This window comes from Anolis sagrei, chromosome 5 (assembly GCF_037176765.1).
Source record: "Anolis sagrei isolate rAnoSag1 chromosome 5, rAnoSag1.mat, whole genome shotgun sequence".
In the NCBI taxonomy this organism is placed as follows: domain Eukaryota; kingdom Metazoa; phylum Chordata; class Lepidosauria; order Squamata; family Dactyloidae; genus Anolis; species Anolis sagrei.
This window is the reverse complement of record NC_090025.1, coordinates 194,692,215-194,711,614: the sequence shown is the minus strand read 5'-3', so window position 1 is coordinate 194,711,614 and position 19,400 is coordinate 194,692,215. Positions and strand designations below refer to the sequence as shown.

Below are 19,400 nucleotides of genomic sequence, written 5' to 3'. Positions count from 1 at the left end.
ATTAGTCTGCTGTGATTGTTGTTGCTAACTATTTTTGTTGTGTTGTTTTATGCTGTTTTAATTGTTATTGCTTTATTTTAATTGTATTCTGCCTGGGCTTGGGCCCCATGTAAGCCGTCCCAAGTCCCTTCGGGGAGATGGAGGCGGGGTAGAAAAATAAAGTTCTTCTTCTTCTATTTCAAACCCATAATACAACTCTGTGGCACTTTAAACAGTCAATTTATTACGGCCTAAGCTCTTGTGAAAGAGCCTGGGCTTGAAATGACCAGGGAGACCCAGAATGACTTTGAGGAACCCACACACTCTCAGTGAAAGGCAAAGCCAAACTCCCACCCAATATATTATTAACCAAGGTTTTCCTGACATTGTTTACTCAGCAGGATTTTGCCTTTGTCTTCATCCGAGGTTTGCTTTAGGAGAGGCATAAGCAAACATGACAAGGAGGCACACAAAACACCGATTACTTCAAGCTTATTCCACAACACATTTCTTAATACTTATGTTCTCCCAAAACTATACTGCTTTTTTGCCACAGCTTCCTCTTATGGAAACGTTTCCTGCTCAGTGATCTTGCATGTCCTGTATCTGTAAATTCCTAGATCATTCACTCAACTACCCATGAAAAAGAGATCTTCGGAGAACTTGCTGAACTGGTGTCCTATAACCCTAACCCTATTGATAGCCAATGAACTAAGTTCTACCCAAATTGATTGACTGGGCAGAGAAAATACCACTTTCTCTCTTCAAATGGACAAAGACTTCTGCTTTTCCAGACAGACCAGATTAAATCCACCCGCCCCAGCCTGCCTCTCTTGATCTGCAGAGGCCAACTTCCTTGACAAGCCGGTCCCGCTCCTGCGAGGCCCAATCCTGGAGGATTCCTGCAGAGTTGTGTCTGAAGAGGAGGGGCAGCAAAGAGATCCACACCTCTTCCTCCCGTTGCACACCCATGAAACACATGATGCAGAGAGGGCAAGCAACATCTAGAACAAGTTGGCCCATGCCGGCTTTAGAATGAGAAGTAATCAGGGCCTCCCTCCTGACGACAGCCATATTAATAATAACAATAATAATTACTATACTATAATGTAATACAATATAATACTACTAATAATACAATATTATAATTACATATTTTATATTAATAATATTACAATATAACGGTATAGCACAATATATTAATATATAATACTGATACTGTGCTATGCTAATAATAAAATATATTGTATGTATAATACCATATTATAATTATAGATGTTATATTACTAATAATATTACAATATAGTGGTATGATACAATACAGTAATATATAACACTGATATTGTGCTATGCAAATAATAAAATATATTGTATAATACAATATTATAATTGCACATTTTATATTAATAATATTACAATAATAATATATTAATAATAATAATACAATAATAAAATATATTGTATGTATGATACAATATTATAATTATATGTTTTATATTACTAATAATATTACAATATAATGGTACAATATAGTAATATACAATACTGATATTGTGCTATGGTAATAATAAAATATATTGTATGTATAATACCATATTATAATTATAGATGTTATATTACTAATAATATTACAATATAGTGGTATGATACAATACAGTAATATATAACACTGATATTGTGCTATGCAAATAATAAAATATATTGTATAATACAATATTATAATTGCACATTTTATATTAATAATATTACAATAATAATATATTAATAATAATAATACAATAATAAAATATATTGTATGTATGATACAATATTATAATTATATGTTTTATATTACTAATAATATTACAATATAATGGTACAATATAGTAATATACAATACTGATATTGTGCTATGCTAATAATAAAATATATTGTATGTATAATACCATATAATAATTATAGATGTTAGATTACTAATAATATTACAATATAATGGTGTAGCACAATATAGTATTATATACTGATATTGTGCTATGCTAATAATAAAATATATTGTATGTATGATACAATATTATAATTACATATTTATATTAATATTACAATATTATATTACTAATAATATATTAATATAATATTACAATAAAATATAGTGTATGTATGATACAATATTATAATTATAGATATTATATTACTAATAATATCACGCTAAAATGGTATAGTACAATATAGTAATATATAATGCTAATAATAAAATATATTGTATATGTATGTATATATATATATATATATATATACACACACACACACACACACATCTTGTAAGCCTATCTGAGTCCCCATTGGGGTGAGAAGGGCGGCATAGAAATGTCGTAAACAAACAAATAAATAAATATTGTCATCTATTAAAATAATACTATAATATTGCAATATAATGGTATAGTACAATATACATATAACGGTAATAATAAAATATATTGCATGATACAATATAATTAAATATTTTGTATTACTAATAATATTACAATAGTATATACAATATACTAATATATAATGCTAATAATAAAATATATTGGATGATACAATATAATTAAATATTTTATATTACTAATAATAATATATATTGTATGATACAATATAATTAAAATATTTTGTATTACTAATAAGATTACAAGAGTATATACAATATGCTAATATATGGTAATAATAAAATATATTGTATGATACAATATAATTAAAATATTTTGTATTACTAATACTATTACAATAGTATATACAATATACTAATATATAATGCGAATAATAAAATATATTGTATGATGCAATATAATTAAATATTTTATATTACTAATAATAATAATATATATTGTATGATACAATATAATTATTTTGTATTACTAATAAGATTACAACAGTATATACAATATACTAATATATAATGCTAATAATAAAATATATTGTATGATACAATATAATTAAATATTTTGTATTACTAATAATATTACAACAGTATATACAATATAGTAATATATAATGCTAATAATAAAATATATTGTATGATACAATATAATTAAATATTTTGTATTACTAATAATATTACAACAGTATATACAATATAGTAATATATAATGCTAATAATAAAATATATTGTATGATACAATATAATTACATATTTTGTATTACTAATAATATTACAATAGTATATACAATATGCTAATATATGCTAATAATAAAATATATTGGATGATACAATATAATTATTTTGTATTACTAATAAGATTACAACAGTATATACAATATAATTAAATATTTTGTATTACTAATAATATTACAAGAGTATATACAATATACTAATATATAATGCTAATAATAAAATATATTGCATGATACAATATAATTAAAATATTTTGTATTACTAATAAGATTACAACAGTATAGTACAATATACTAATATATAATGCGAATAATAAAATATATTGCATGATACAATATAATTAAATATTTTGTATTACTAATAATATTACAATAGTATATACAATATGCTAATATATAATGCTAATAATAATATATAAAGTATGCCTATCTGAGTCCCCTTTGGGTTGAGAAGGGCGGCATACAAATGTAAACAAACAAACAAACAAATATTGCCATCTATTAAAATAATATTACAATAATAAAATATATTGCATGTAGAAAATAACGATAAACATGGGGATGGGCTGAGACCCTCCCAGGTCGTGGATGTCATTGGATTGTCTTTAGAATGAGGAGTAATGAGGAGCGATAATAATGAGGGCCTTCCCGGCTGACGGCCGCCATGTTCTGGCGCTGAAGGAGAGCAAGAGCTGAGGCGGGTGATGGCGGCCTGGCCCTGCCTGACTGCCTTCCTTCCCTCCCTCCCTCCTTCCCGGGCTGGGTTCCATCGCGGCCTAGCGGGGCCGAGGAGGCGCCGGCGTGTCGTGTGTGCGGCGGCGGGGTGCGCGGGAGGGGAAGTGGGGGAGGGGGCAGGGAGCCCGGCGTCGTTGCTGCGGCTGCGTGAGGCGAGCCTGCGAGGAGGCGGTTGCGCGGTAGGGCACTCACCTCAGAGCGGCTGCGCTGCCGCGGGCCTGCGCCGTGGAGGCCAGGCAGGGACACAGCCAGGAAGGCAGGCCGGGACCGCGCAGACTCCCTTCGGCCTCTCCGCTACGCGAGCCCCGCGAGGCCCGCTCCTCCGCCCGGAAAGCGGCCAGAAAAGACAGCAGGCCTCAATTTGGGCCTACTCTTCTCCATACACTACTACTACCACAGGCAAACACGGGCCTGGCTTTCTGAGGCGGGAGGCAAAGCCAGTCGCGGCAGTAGGCGGGAGGGGGGGGAGGGAGGGAGCACGCAATGCGTCACGGGACGCGCCGAGGCGCCATCTTGGGAAGGACCAGTCACAACTTTTTCCCTCATTTTCTCTCTCTTTTATTCACTTTAAAATATACAAATATAAATAAATAGAAACAGGGTTCGCTCCTTAATAACACTGAAGGGTAAATAGAATGATTAAAACTATATTTAGGTGATAAATGAGATTAACTCAGGCGCCATGTTGGGAAGGTCGCAAAGGATACTTCTTTTACCTCGGCTATAAACGAGGAGGCGCCATGTTGGGAAGGAGCACGCACGGCGTCACGGGACGTGCCGCGGCGCCATCTTGGGAAGGACCAGTCCCAACTTTTTCCCTCATTTTCTCTCTCTTTTATTCACTTTGAAATATACAAATATAAACAAACAGAAACAGGATTCGCTCCTTAACGACACTGAATTTCAAATAGAATGATTAAAGTTATATTTAGGTGATAAATGAGATTAATTCAGGCGCCATCTTGGGAAGGTCGCAAAGGGTATTTCTTTTACCTCGGCGACATGTTCGGAAGGAATGGATACAAACGAAGATGCGCCATATTGGGAAGGAGCACGCACGGCGTGACGGGACACGGCGAGGCGCCATCTTGGGAAGGACTAGTCCCAACTTTTCCCTCTTTATTTCACGTTACATTTTACAAATATAAATAAATAGAAACGGGACTTGTTCGTTAACGACAGTGAAGGAAAAATAAGAGTGATTAAAATAATATTAAGGCGTTAAATGAGATTAACTCAGGCGCCATGTTGGGAAGGTCGCAAAGGCTACTTCTTTTAACTCGGCGACATGTTGGGAAGGATTAAATATAAACGAGGAGGCGCCATGTTGGGAAGGAGCACGCACGGCGTGACGGGAGCCGCCACGGCGCCATCTTGGGAAGGGCCAGACCCACTATTTCCCCTTCTTTATTCGCTTTAAAGTTTCACAACATCAATAAATAGAAAGGAGATTCGTTCATTAACGAAATAAGGATTAAGGAGGCGAAAGGAGAAATAGGATAATAAGTTTATTAATGGGTTAGTGAGGGGGGGAGGTTGGGCGCCATGTTGGGAAGGTCAGTAGGGAGTCTGTGGTTTTAGATAAGCGAGAGGTCGGGCGCCATGTTGGGAAGGGCAATAAGGTTTGAAATAGGCGGGAGATTGGACGCCATGTTGGGAAGGTCAATAGGGATTGTATTAAGGTTTGAAATAGGCGGGAAATTGGACGCCATGTTGGGAAGGCCAACCAGGCCTGAAGGGAGGGGCTATGTTAATGAGTTATTAAAAATGTTGCTACTCACTGAAAATTACAGCAGGATTTTCTCCTTCTCCTACTGAGGTGGCAGGCAGGTGTAGTAAGCCACAGCCAGGAGACAGGTGATCCCTTCAATCATCCAGAGAATCATAGAATCAAAGAGTTGGAAGAGACCTGGTGGGCCATCCAGTCCAACCCCATTCTGCCAAGAAGCAGGAATATTGCATTCAAATCACCCCTGACAGATGGCCATCCAGCCTCTGTTTAAAAGCTTCCAAAGAAGGAGCCTCCACCACACTCCAGGGCAGAGAGTTCCACTGCTGAACGGCTCTCACAGTCAGGAAGTCCTTCCTTGTGTTCAGATGGAATCTCCTCTCTTGTAGTTTGAAGCCACTGCTCCATTGCGTCCTAGTCTCCAGGGAAGCAGAAAACAGTCTTGCTCCCTCCTCCCTGTGGCTTCCTCTCACATATTTATACATGGCTATCATGTCTCCTCTCAGCCTTCTCTTCTTCAGGCTAAACATGCCCAGCTCCTTATGCCGCTCCTCATAGGGCTTGTTCTCCAGACCCTTGATCATTTGAGTCACCCTCCTCTGGACACATTCCAGCTTGTCAATATCTCTCTTGAATTGTGGTGCCCAGAATTGGACACAGTATTCCAGGTAACGTGGTCTAACCAAAGCGGAATAGAGCATGGGGAGCATTACTTCCCTAGATCTACCCTAGCATACCACTCCTCTGCTGAACCAGCTCCACTGGCTGCCAATCCGCTACCGGGCACAATTCAAGGTGCTGGCTTTAGCCTATAAAGCCCTAAACGGTTCTGGCCCCGCTTACCTCTCCGAACGCATCTCCACCTATGAACCGACTAGAACATTAAGATCGTCTCGGGAGACCCTGCTCTCGATCCCGCCTGCGTCACAGGCACGCTTGGCGGGGACGAGAGACTGGGCCTTCTCGGTGGTGGCCCCTCGGCTATGGAATGCCTTGCCAGCAGACATCAGACAGGCACCTTCGTTGCTGACGTTTCGGAGAATGGTTAAGACCTGGCTTTATGAACAAGCGTTTGGCTAAGCAATGCAACCAATCAAGGAAGACGGTAAATGGAACATAGGAACGGCACATGGACTATGAGAACGGATCTGATTTCAACTGAGGCGTTATATATGTTGTTTTGTTGATTTGTCCTGTCTGATTGTTAATTGTTGTGGATCGATGTGTTGATCCTGTTGTTGCATTGTTATGTTTTAATTGCAATGTAAACCGCATTGAGTCACCTGTTAAGGGCTGAAAAATGCGGTATAAAAATGAAGCAAATAAATAAATAAATAGATCTAGACACTAGGCTCCTATTGATGCAGGCCAAAATCCCATTTGGCTTTTTTTGCCGCCACATCACATTCCTGGCTCATGTTTAACTTTTTGTCCACATGACGTCGAGCATGCCCCCCCCCCCAACAAGGGATGGTGACTTATAGTTCTGCAAAGGACAAAGGTACCAGAGTGCACAATAGGGGTTAAGTCTTGGTCAATTTGCCAAGGCCTTAACAACAATGAGGACCTCATGAAACTTCGGGAATAGCTAGACCTTGGGGTCTCTGCCTCTCTCGGGGGCTGTAGTTCTCCAAGGACGGGGAGCAAAGCTTGTTTCCAGAGACACCAGGTCCATTTGGGCCACTCAAAAACTGCTGCCAGGAGCTTTGTGCAACACCCTTGCGTGTTAGCCATCCCCTATGGACACTCTTTCCCCCCACATGGACAAACCTTATGAAATCTTGCCTTTTATGAACTTTAGATGTATGAAATGTGTTTTCTGATTTCTTTGTGTGGCAGAAGCCTTTCCCCTTTTCCTCTGACCTTTGTTTCCCATATATACATGAAGAAACTCCACCAAAGGGACTACAAAGCCCCAAACATTCCAGGATTTTTTTTTATCCACAACTTCCTTTTGCATGAACAATAGCCTGGGCAGCTGGTGGCCCTCAGAGGAATTGCCCAGCCCTCAGCTTGCCCCTTTGGCAAAAAAATCTTAATCATATTTCCTCCTGAAGGACAAAGGTCCTCAAAAAACCTTTTGCCTTTGCTCTGATTAACTCAGCTATCTCCACCAAGAAACAATCACCCCAATCTACACATGTTGATAGATCAAGCTGGCTTGAGATTTCCCCTTTGTCTCGCCAGCCACATGGCATTTCCTTTGTTTACTCCTTTCCCAGATTCCTCTGTGCTCCCTCATCCCGCCTCCATCTCTCCTGATTGGCTGTCACCACCAGGTGGCAGAGGTCTCCCCATTGGTTCCTACGGACCACTGGAGCTTCCTGATTGGTTGAATTTGCTATAAATATGCCTCTGATCAATGTACTGGTATGCTTGTGGGTGAGCTATCCCCGCATTTGCATCCGACTCAGCTAAATCGCGCAATAAACCTTGGTGCCACTTCTTCGCCTTGGCAAGAGTCTCATTTTAATTATTAATATTAATAAAATTGCTGGAATCAGGCTTCTCTGACGGCTCGCCAAGGTAGCGTTCCCTCTTTGGTGGGAACTAAGGATCATCTCCCCTTGGAGTTGACCCCCCTAAAGTCCGTATTGACTTCACACCTACAATCACAGAGCATTCTGAACCCCACCAACGATAGAATTAGGCCAAACCTCCCACACAGAACCCCCATGTGGGCCACAGCAATGTGTGGCTGGGGACAGCTAGTAAAATAATAAAATAATAAAAATAATATAATATGGGCTGTTAGGAATTGTGGAAGTCCAAAACACCAGGAGGTAGGGCAATATAAGTGGGCCCTTGTATGGTGTAGGGATGGAATTACAAGAATTACTTCTAAGTGAAACACGAAGTCAGACAAGAAGCCTTTCCCTCAGATGCAAACCTTTACTTCCTCAACAACACTGTCTTCTCCCCCTCGTTGATTTTTGGCAAAGCGAGAAACCTGAAGTTGTTTGTATTTGTTTGTTTGTTTGTTTACCCCCCGAAAGTCTTCTTCCTCCTCCTCGTCCTGCCCGTTACTTGCGCTTCTTGCCCTTCTTCCTTTTGGGTGAGTCCGGCCAGGGGAAGCCGCGGAATTCGAGGCCGGCGGCTGCGTTGTGGGCGATGTAGTAGAGGTTGAGCATGGCGGCCGGACTCAGGATGTCCACCTCGGCTGCAGCCTTCTTGCCCTTCTTGCCTTTCTTGCCCTTCCGCTTGCCCTTGCCCTTCCCTTTGCCTCCGCCTCCCTGCAACAGAATAAGACGTTAGGAGACGTTGGCCTGAGATCTTTCCAAATGTTTTGTGTGGACGATACGCTTTGCAGATATGCATCCTTTCCGCGACATGGCAATTCAGTTTTACTTGTCATTGATAAATACGATGTATGGTTGGAATGGAATTGTATGAAAGGAATATGGTTGGGACCTATAGAGGCATGAGATGCCATACTAAGAAATGAGGAAAAATACGAAAGAAAAGAATTCATGAACTCTAATTAAAAGTTGCTGTACTGCTGACCAGAGACAAATGATTAACTATGTGGTAGAAAGCAACATGTTTACATTACCAAAGACAATGGTTCTTTTAAAGTTAAGAGGAAGCAAACAATGCTCCTTAATCTATGTAAATAATAGGCATGTGCAATCCATGGTTCTAAGTGGTTCTAAAGTACTTTCAAAACTAAAGTTCTGGTGGTGAAAACTAGGGGGCGCTGGTGCTTTGCTTCTACAGTGTTGCTAAAGTTCTGGTGGTGAAAATTTCAGAATTCTAACAAAACTTAGGTGCAGAGATAAGTGCAGATGCAGACTGTGGCCAGGAAATCAGAAGACGCTTCCTTCTTGGGAGGAGAGCAATGTCCAATCTCGATAAAATAGTGAAGAGTAGAGACATCAGACTGGCAACAAAGATCCATTGCCTAGTCAAAGCCATGGTCTTCCCTGGAGTCACCTACGGATGTGAGAGCTGGACCTTCGGGAAGGCTGAGCGAAGGAAGATCGATGCTTTTGAGCTGTGGTGTTGGAGGAAAGTGCTGAGAGTGCCTTGGACTGCGAGAAGATCCAACCAGTCCATACTTCAGGAAATAAAGCCCGACTGCTCACTGGAGGGAAGGATAGTAGAGGCCAAGATGAAGTATTTTGGCCACATCATGAGGAGACAGCAAAGCCTAGAGAAGACAATTATGCTGGGGAAAGTGGAAGGCAAAAGGAAGAGGGGCCGACCAAGGGCAAGGTGGAGGGATGGCATCCTTGAAGCGACTGGACTGACCTTGAAGGAGCTGGGGGTGGTGACGGCCGACAGGGAGCTCTGGCGTGGGCTGGTCCATGAGGTCACGAAGAGTCGGAGACGACTGAACGAATGAACAACAACAAAAAAAAAAACTTTCAAAATTTCATTCTTATTTCATTATTGGTGATTTTTATGACAGAACCTATTAGGAACTGCCATTTATAATGAAAATTTGAAAGTTATGTTAGAGTTTCACCACCAGAACTTATATATACTAGGCCTGGGCAATCCATGGTTCTAAATGGTTCTAAAGTACTTACAAAACTAAAGTTCTGGTGGTGAAACTTTCAGAACTCTAACATAACTTTCAAAATTTCATTATAAATGGCAGTTCCTAATAGGTTCTGTCATAAAAATCACCAATAATGAAATAAGAATGAAATTTTGAAAGTTTTGTTAGAATTCTGAAATTTTCACCACCAGAACTTTAGCATCACTATAGAAGCAAAGCACCAGCGCAGGTTTGCATCTTGGGAGTGATCCTGGACTCATCGGTGAGCCTGGAACCCCAGGTCTTGGCGGTGGCCGGGAGAGCTTTTTCACAATTAAAACTTGTGCGCCACCTGCACCCATACCTTGGGAAGTCGGATCTGGTCACAGTGGTCCACGCTCTTGTCACATCCCGAATAGATTACTGCAACGCGCTCTACGTGGGGCTGCCTTTGATGACTGTTCAGAAACTACAATTAGTCCAATGGGCGGCAGCTAGGCTACTCACTGGAGCATCATACGGGGAGCATACCTGTTGTGTCAGCTCCACTGGCTGCTGATCCAATTATGAGCACAATTCAAAGTGCTGGTTTTTACCTATATAACCCTAAACGGCTCCGGTCTAGCGTACCTGTCCGAACGTATCTCCTTCTATGTCACACCTCGGAGCTTAAGCTCCTCTGGGGAGGCCCTGCTTTTGGCCCCGCCGTTGTTTCAAACACGTTTGGCAGGGACAAGGGACAGGGCCTTCTCGGTAGTAGTCCCACGCCTGTGGAATTCGCTTCCCAGGGAAATTAGATCATCATCATCCCTCCTCACCTTTGGAAAGAAGGTAAAAGAAGGTAAAAGAAGGTATCGTGGTTGTGGGACCAGGCCTTCGGGCAATCAGGTTAAAGGACAATGGATAATATTTGACTATGGCTTGGCAGTGGATTTGGATAAGTGAAGCGGAGTAATCATTAGTATATGGCTAGATAAATAGCCACCAGACTGGAAATAGCTAAATGATCGTAACTATACTGTTAGTGTTTTTAATTGTTATTATTTATTGTTTATTTCGGTTACTTCTACCCCGCCCTTCTCACCCCGGAGGGGACTCAGGGCGGCTTACAAAGGCACAATTCGATGCCAACATCACATAACAGTAGTATAAAACAATCTAGCAGCAATTAACAGTTAACAAACAGTTTCTGCATTACAACAATAAAACCAATAAAGCCAAAAACCCAATAAAACCAATTACACCTCATTAACGGTCAGCGTTCGCCATCTCATAGTCCAGTTACCAATTCCACTTCGTCAGTCCTGTCCGTCCTAATTGTCTGATTGTCCGTATCTAGTTGTCAGATTGCCCAAAGGCCTGGTCCCACGACCATGTCTTTACTTTCCTCCTGAAGGAGAGGAAGGAAGTTGATGACCTAATTTCTCCCGGGAGTGAGTTCCACAGGTGAGGGGCCACCACTGAGAAGGCCCTGCTCCTCATCCCCACCAACCTCACTTGTGATAGCGGTGGGGTCGAGAGCAGGGCCTCCCCAGATGATCTCAAACTCTGGGGTGGGACGTAGAGGGAGATGCGTTCGGACAGGTACGCTGGACCGGAACCGTATAGGGCTTTGTAGGGCAAAACCAGTACCTTGGATTGTGCTCGGAACTGGACCGGCAGCCAGTGGAGCTGACACAGCAAGGGGGGGGGGGTGTGCTCCCTGTATGATGCTCCGGTGAGTAATCTGGCTGCCGCTCGCTGGACCAGTTGAAGTTTCCGAACAGTCTTCAAGGGCAATTCCACGTAGAGTGTGTTGCAGTAGTCTATTCGTTATATTTGATATATTGTATTTTATGAAGCAGCATGGAATTGTTGCCAATTGTAAGCCACCCTGAGTCCCCCCAGGGGTTGAGAATGGCAGGGTAAAAATGTTCAAAATAAATAAGTATTCACAACAAACTGGTTAAGCCAACCCCTATAAGAGACTTTCTCCATAGGTTCTGTTCTCCATCGATGTTCTATTAATGCAGCCTAAGATAGCACTTGTCCTTTTTGCACAAGCTGATATCATGCTGCTGGTTCAGGTTCAGTTTATGATCAACAATAATCCCAAATACCTTTGTTCTCGAGTTACAAACACATGAGTTACAAACGATTCCTAGTTAAGAACGGGGCTGAGACAACAAGAAGTGATAGAAATTTACTCCTTGGAATGGAGATTCACTCCTGTAGCAGTAGTAGTAGCTACTACTATATCTGTTATAGAACTCTAGTATGCTGATGACAATGTCGTCTGTGCGCATTCAGAAGATCTACAAGCCACTCTAAACACCTTCGCAGAACCATACACAAAGCTTGGCCTGTCACTGAACATCGGGAAAACCAAAGTGCTCTTCCAGCAGTCACCAGCCATCCCCTCCCCAATGCCAGAGATACAACTTAATGGTGTAACATTAGAAAATGTTGACCATTTCATCTCCCTTGGCAGCCACCTCTCCACCAGAGTCAACATCGACACCGAAATACAACACGGCCTGAGCTCTGCGAGTGCAGCATTTTCCCGAATGAAGCAGAGAGTGTTTGAGGACCGGGACATCCGTAGGGAGACCAAGGTGCTTGTCTATAAAGCTATTGTCCTCCCAACCCTGCTCTATGCCTGCGAAATGTGGACTGTCTACAGACGTCACATGCAACTCTTGGAACGATTCCATCAGCGCTGCCTCCGGAAAATCCTGCAAATCTCTTGGGAAGACAAGAGGACAAACGTCAGCGTGCTGGAAGAAGCAAAGACCACCAGCATTGAAGCGATGGTCCTCTGCCATCAACTCCGCTGGGCCGGCCACGTTGTCCGGATGCCTGACCACCATCTCCCAAAGCAGTTGCTCTACTCTGAACTTAAGAATGGAAAACGGAACGTTGGTGGACAGGAAAAGAGATTTAAAGATGGGCTCAAAGCCAACCTTAAAAACTCTGGCATAAACACTGAGAACTGGGAAGCCCTGGCCCTTGAGCGCTCCAGCTGGAGGTCAGCTGTGACCAGCAGTGCTGCAGAATTTGAGGAGGCACGAGTGGAGGGTGAAAGAGAGAAACGTGCCAGGAGGAAGGCGCGTCAAGCCAACCCCGACCGGGACCGCCTTCCACCTGGAAACCGATGCCTTCACTGTGGGAGAAAATGCGGGTCAAGAATAGGGCTCCACAGCCACCTACAAACCCACAAAAACAGTCATCAAGGAAGACCATCTTACTCGTCCAACGAGGGATTGCCTAAGAAGAAGAAGAAGAAGTAGCTATTGTTGTTGTTTATCCCACTGAAGCTTTCTCTCCAATTCTTGCTTCCACAACAAGCCACATTTTCCAAAACCCAATGATTGAGAGTTAACCCTTCCCTATTGATCCAGAGCTTTCTTACACACACACACACATATTTGGCCAGAGTTATGCTAAAATGTAGTTTGTACTGACTGACAAACAGATTCAAATTAAGAACAAACCTACAGAATTTTGTATGTGTCTTGATCAAATGTCATTGTGTTGATGTTTCCCCCTGAAAAGCAAATCTGGGAAAACTCGGCTCTTTCCTACAAAGACAGATTGGTGGGTTTTGTATTTATTTACCATAATGTTGTCCTTTTCACTGAACGGAAATGGCCATTGTGTTCAGCTCAGCTTCCTCCCGTTGTCGAAAAACTCCAAAAGCAAGGCCTGGAATACATGTGAAAAGATGGTTAAAATCCACGCAAGTCCAATTTTATCTGGTGGTTAATTAGCTCTCCATACTTCTTTTAATTCCTCTGCCCTTGCGCTGTGCTACTCTGCTGCTGAGTATGCATGCCCAGTGTGGAACACATCTCACCACGCTAAAACAGTGGATGTGGCTCTTAATGAGACATGCCACATTATCACGGGGTGTCTGCACCCTACACCACTGGAGAAACTACACTGTCTAGCCGGTATCGCACCACCTGACATCTGCCGGGAAGGAGCAGCCAATAGTGAAAGGACCAAGGCAGAGACATCTCCAGCTCATCCCCTGTTTGGGTATCAGTCAGCACGTCAACGACTTAAATCAAGACATAATTTTCTAAGATCTACAGAGACACTCGCTGAAACACCTCAGCAAGCGAGAGTCCAAAAGTGGCAGGCTCAAACCCAGAACCTCAACCAATGGCTGATACCAAATGAGAGACTCCCCCCTGGGCACACAGAAGACTGGGCAACTTGGAAGGCGTTGAACAGACTGCGCTCTGGCACCACGAGATGCAGAGCCAACCTCAAGAAATGGGGCCAAAGTGGAATCCTCGACATGCGAGTGTGGAGAAGAGCAAACCACTGACCACCTGCTGCAATGCAACCTGAGCCCTGCCACATGCACAAGGGAGGACCTTCTTGCGGCAACACCAGAGGCACTCCAAGGGGCCAGATACTGGTCAAAGGACATTTAATCAACTACCAAACTCACACATTTTGTATTTTCTCTGTTTGTTTGCTTTGTTCTGTTAGAAATGTAATATAATTGACTGGCTGCCCTGACACGACAAATAAAATAAAATAAATTCCTCTAGGATCAATAATATTTAATTCTGTCTTAATGCTTGCATATTTTATGGTTAAATTTGTATTGCATTTGGTTCTACTGTAAGTAAGCCTGCTCCTCTGCCATCAACTCCACTGGCCACGTTGTCCAAATGCCCAATCACTGACTCCCAGAGGAGTAACTATATTTCCAACTCAAGAATGGAAAATGTAATGGTCGACAGGAAAAGAGATTTAAAGATGGGCTCAAAGCCAACCTTAAAAACTATGGCATAGACACTGAGAACTGGGAAGCCCTGGCCCTTGAACGCTCTAGCTGGAGGTCAGCTGTGAGCAGCAGTGCTGCAGAATGCGAAGAGGCACAAATAGAGGGTGGGAGAAACGTGCCAAGAGGAAGGCGCGTCAAGCCAGCCCTGAAGGAGATCACCTTTCATTTGGAAAGCAATGTCCTCACTGCGGGAGACCATGTGGGTCAAGAATAGAGCTCCACAGCCACCCATGGACCCACCACCAAGATACTACCCTTGGAGGACCATGATACTTGGACAGCGAGGGATCACCTAAGTATTTCTAGGCACAAAGATGACTGCAGACGCAGACTGCAGCCGGGAAATCAGAAGATGTTTCCTTCTTGGGAGGAGAACAAGGACCAATCTCAAGAATCAAGAGTAGAGACGTCACCCTGGCAATGATGGTCATCATAGTTAAAGCAGTGGTATTCCCAGTTACAACTTACGGATGTGAGAGCGGGACCAGAAGGAACTACAAGAGAGGAGATTCCATCTGAACATTAGGAAGAACTTCCTGATTGTGAGAGCTGTACAGCAGTGGAGCTCCCTGCCCCGGAGTGTGGTGGAGGCTCCTTCTTTGGAAGCTTTTAAGCAGAGGCTGGATGGCCATCTGTCAGGGGTGATTTGAATGCAATATTCCTGCTTCTTGGCAGAATGGGGTTGGACTGGATGGCCCATGAGGTCTCTTCCAACTCTTTGATTCTATGATTCTATGATTCTATGAAGGCTGAGCGAAGGAAGAGAGATGCTTTTGAGCTGTGGTGTTGAAGGAAAGTGCTGAGAGTGCCTTGGACCGCCAGAAGATCCAACCAATCCATGGTGTTGTTCATTCGTTCAGTCGTTTCCGACTCTTCATGACTTCATGAAGGAGCTTGTGGTGGTGTCGGTCGTCACCACAACCAGCTCCTTCAAGGCCAATCCAGTCACTTCAAGAATGCCATCCCTCCACCTTGTATCCTTGGTCGGCCCCTCTTCCTTCTTCCTTCCATTTTCCCCAATGTAATTGTCTTCTCTAAGCTTTCCTTTCTTCTCATGATGTGGCCAAAGGACTTCCACTTTGTCTCTAGTCTCCTTCCCTCCAGTGAGCAGTCAGGCTTTATTTCTTTAAGTATGGACTGGTTGGATCTTCTCGCAGTCCAAGGCACTCTCAAAACTTTCCTCCAGCACCACAGTTCAAAAGCATCTCTCTCCCTTCGCTCAGCCTTCCTTTTGGTCCAGCTCTCACATCCGTAGGTGACTGTGGGGAATACCATGGCTTTAACTATGCGGACCTTTGTTGCCAGTGTGATGTCTCTACTCTTCACTCTTTTATCAAGATTGGTCATTGCTCTCCTCCCAAGAAGGAAGCGTCTTCTGATTTCCTGGCCACAGTCTGCATCTGCAGTAATCTTTGCACCTAGAAATACAAAGTCTGTCACGGCCTCCATGTTTTCTCCCTCTATTTCCCAGTTGTCAATCATTCTTGTTGCTATCATCTTGGTTTAGCTGCAACCCAGCGATTGCACTTTCTTCTTTCATCTTGATTAGAAGGCTCCTTAGTTCCTCTAGCTTTCAGCCATTAAAGTGGCATCATCTGCATATTTGAGGTTGTTAATGTTTCTTCCAGCCATTTTCACCCCAGCCTTGCATTCGTCAAGCCCCGCATGCACATCGCATGATGTGTTCTGCATACAAGTTGAATAGGTTGGGTGAGAGGATACAACCCTGACATACGCCTTTCCCAATCTTGAACCAGTCTGTTGTTCTGTGGTCAGTTCTTACTGTTCCTACTTGGTCCTTGTACAGATTCCTCAGGAGAGAGGGAAGGGGGCTTGGTATGCCCATACATACCACCAAGAACTTGCCACAATTTATTATGATCCACACAATCAAAGGCTTTAGAAGAGTCAATAAAACAGAAATAGAGGGTGAAAACGTGGAGGCCGTGACAGACTTTGTATTTCTAGGCGCAAAGATTACTGCAGACGCCGACTGCAGCCAGGAAATCAGGAGACCCTTTCTTCTTGGGAGGAGAGCAAGGACCAATCTTGATAAAATAGTGAAGAGTAGAGACATCACACTGGCAACGAAGGTCCGCATAGTTAAAGCAATGGTATTCCCCGTAGTCACCTACGGATGTGAGAGCTGGACCATACGGAAGACTGAGCAAAGGAAGATCGATGCTTTTGAACTGTGGTGCTGGAGGAAAGTTCTGAGAGTGCCTTGGACCGTGAGAAGGATCCAACCAGTCCATACTTCAAGAAATAAAGCCTGACTGCTCACTGGAGGGAAGGAGATGAAAGGCCAAGATGAAGTCCTTTGGCCACATCATGAGGAGACAGCAAAGCTTAGAGAAGACAATTACATGATGTGTTCTGCATACAAGTTGATTAGGTCGGGTGAGAGGGTACAGCCCTGCCGTACGCCTTTCCCAATCTTGAACCAGTCTGTTGTTCCATGTTGAACCAGTCCATCCTCCATGAAATAAAGCCCGATTGCTCATTGAAGAGAAGGATAGGAGAGGCCAAGATGAAGTCCTCTGGCCACATCATGAGAAGACAGGAAAGCTTGGAGAAGACAATTATGCTGGGGAAATTGGAAGGAAAAAGGAAGAGGGCAAGGGCAAGATGACCAAGGGCAAGATGGCTGGATGGCATCCTTGAAGTGACTGGACTGACCTTGAAGGAGCTGGGGGTGGTGATGGCCGACAGGGAGCTCTGGTGTGGACTGGTCCATGAGGTCACGAAGAGTCGGAAACGACTGAACGAATGAACAACAAATCCTAGGCCTTTGGGAAGAGCCTCATATCCAGAGACAAATCCCAGACACTTGGAGGTCATGTGCATGTCTGCTGTGTTGTTATATACACGATAATAATATAGACTTTATATTATTATTGACAATAATTGAAATAAATCTCTCTATTGTTAACAATATATATCTATACATATATAAATGCTCTGTGCATAATGAGTACCTTAAAAACAAAAGAACCAATGAACGAAATCACATCAAATTTGGAAACAAAATGTCTCACAACTTAAGGAGTGACCATCACTCAAAAAAGTATGGTTTTGTCATTTGGGAGTTGTAGTTGCTGGAATTTATAGTTCACCTATAATCAAAGAGCATTCTGAACTCCATCAGCAATGGAATTGAACCAAACTTGGCACACAGAACTCCCATGAGCAACAGAAAATACTAGAAGGGTTTGGTAGGCATTGACCTTGGGTTTTGGAGTTGTAGTTCAGCTACATCTAGAGAGCACTGTGGACTCAAACAATGATGGATCTGGACCAAACTTGGCACAAATACTCAATATGCCCACTTGTGAACACTGGTGGAGTTTGGGGGAAATAGTCTTGACATTTGGGAGTTGTATTTGCTGGGATTTATAGTTCACCTATAATCAAAGAGCATTCTGAAATCCACCAATGATGGAATTGAACCAAACTTGGCACACAGAGCTCCCATGACCAACAGAAAACACTAGAAGGGTTTGGTGGGCATTGACCTTGAGTTTGGGAGTTGTAGTTCACCTACATCCAGATAACACTGTGGACTCAAACAATGATGGATCTGGACCAAACTTGGCACAAATACTCAATATGCCCACTTGTGAACACTGGTGGAGTTTGGGGGAAATAGTCTTGACATTTGGGAGTTGTAGTTGCTGGATTTATAGTTCACCTACAATCAAAGAGCATTCTGAACCCCAACAATGTGAGCCAAACCTCCCACACAGGACCCCCCATGTGGGCCACAGCAACGCGTGGCAGGGGACGGCTAGTATATATATTGTTGTTCAGTTGTCTCCGACTCTTCGTGACCTCATGGACCAGCCAACGCCAGAGCTCCCTGTCAGCCGTCACCACCCCCAGCTCCCTCAAGGTCTATATATATATATATATATAGAGAGAGAGAGAGAGAGAGACAATAATCATAAGAGTAAAGTAATAAATTTAATAATAATAATAATAATAATAAATGTAATAATAATAATAATAATAATAAGGTAAAATAAATGTAATAACAATAACAATAATAAATAGAATAAAATCATCAATGTAGTAACAAAAATAACAATAACAAAATAGGATCAAATAATAAATATAGTAGTTCAAAAGAATACTCACCCCTTTTTTTGGAACCAAAGCTTTCAATAACCAGCTTTGATTTGCATTACATTACTTAAAATCCCAAAATCCACCTAGAGGAGGTAAGGAAGCCCCGTGACACGCAAGTCCTCATTCACACGTGCATCGCGTGTCCGACCTGGGTCACCAACAGGGCTCAGCCTCTCCTCCTTCGCCTTGCCTGCCTGCCTGCCTCAAAGGGGGCGTGGCTTGGGCGCCGGTGGGCGGGGCTTGCTTCCTTCTGTTTGTCTCCTCCCCTTTGGTTGCCATGGTTAGAAGGAGGCGGGGCCGTTTCTGCTCCCGGCGCCTGCGCAGTCCGCCCCAGTTGAAGAGAATTTGAAACACAAAAACGGCGCGAAGAAGGTGGCGCATGCGCAGTCGCTCCTTTCCTATATGTTCAACTGAAAGAATTCATTTGAAAGGGA

General features: G+C 42.7%; 2 protein-coding genes across 6 annotated transcripts in view; both read right to left on the bottom strand.

The window, feature by feature from the left end:
* The window catches only part of NRF1 (nuclear respiratory factor 1), a 92,173-nt gene extending 87,867 nt beyond the window's left edge, over nt 1–4,306 (bottom strand). For all 5 annotated transcript variants that reach the window (XM_067469364.1, XM_067469366.1, XM_067469367.1 and 2 more), the window contains exon 1: nt 4,036–4,306. The gene's annotated coding sequence lies outside the window, so the exon portion shown is untranslated. The remainder of the gene's footprint in view (nt 1–4,035) is intronic.
* Nucleotides 4,307–8,450: 4,144 nt separating this feature from the next.
* Nucleotides 8,451–19,178, bottom strand: SMKR1 (small lysine rich protein 1). Its single transcript, XM_067468403.1, has 3 exons — nt 18,976–19,178; nt 13,653–13,739; nt 8,451–8,805 (listed from the first exon to the last, which is right to left on the bottom strand). Exons 2-3 carry the CDS (start codon nt 13,653–13,655, stop codon nt 8,596–8,598), a joined length of 213 nt encoding a protein of 70 aa, XP_067324504.1. The 5' UTR covers nt 13,656–13,739; nt 18,976–19,178; the 3' UTR covers nt 8,451–8,595.
* Nucleotides 19,179–19,400: the final 222 nt, after the last annotated feature.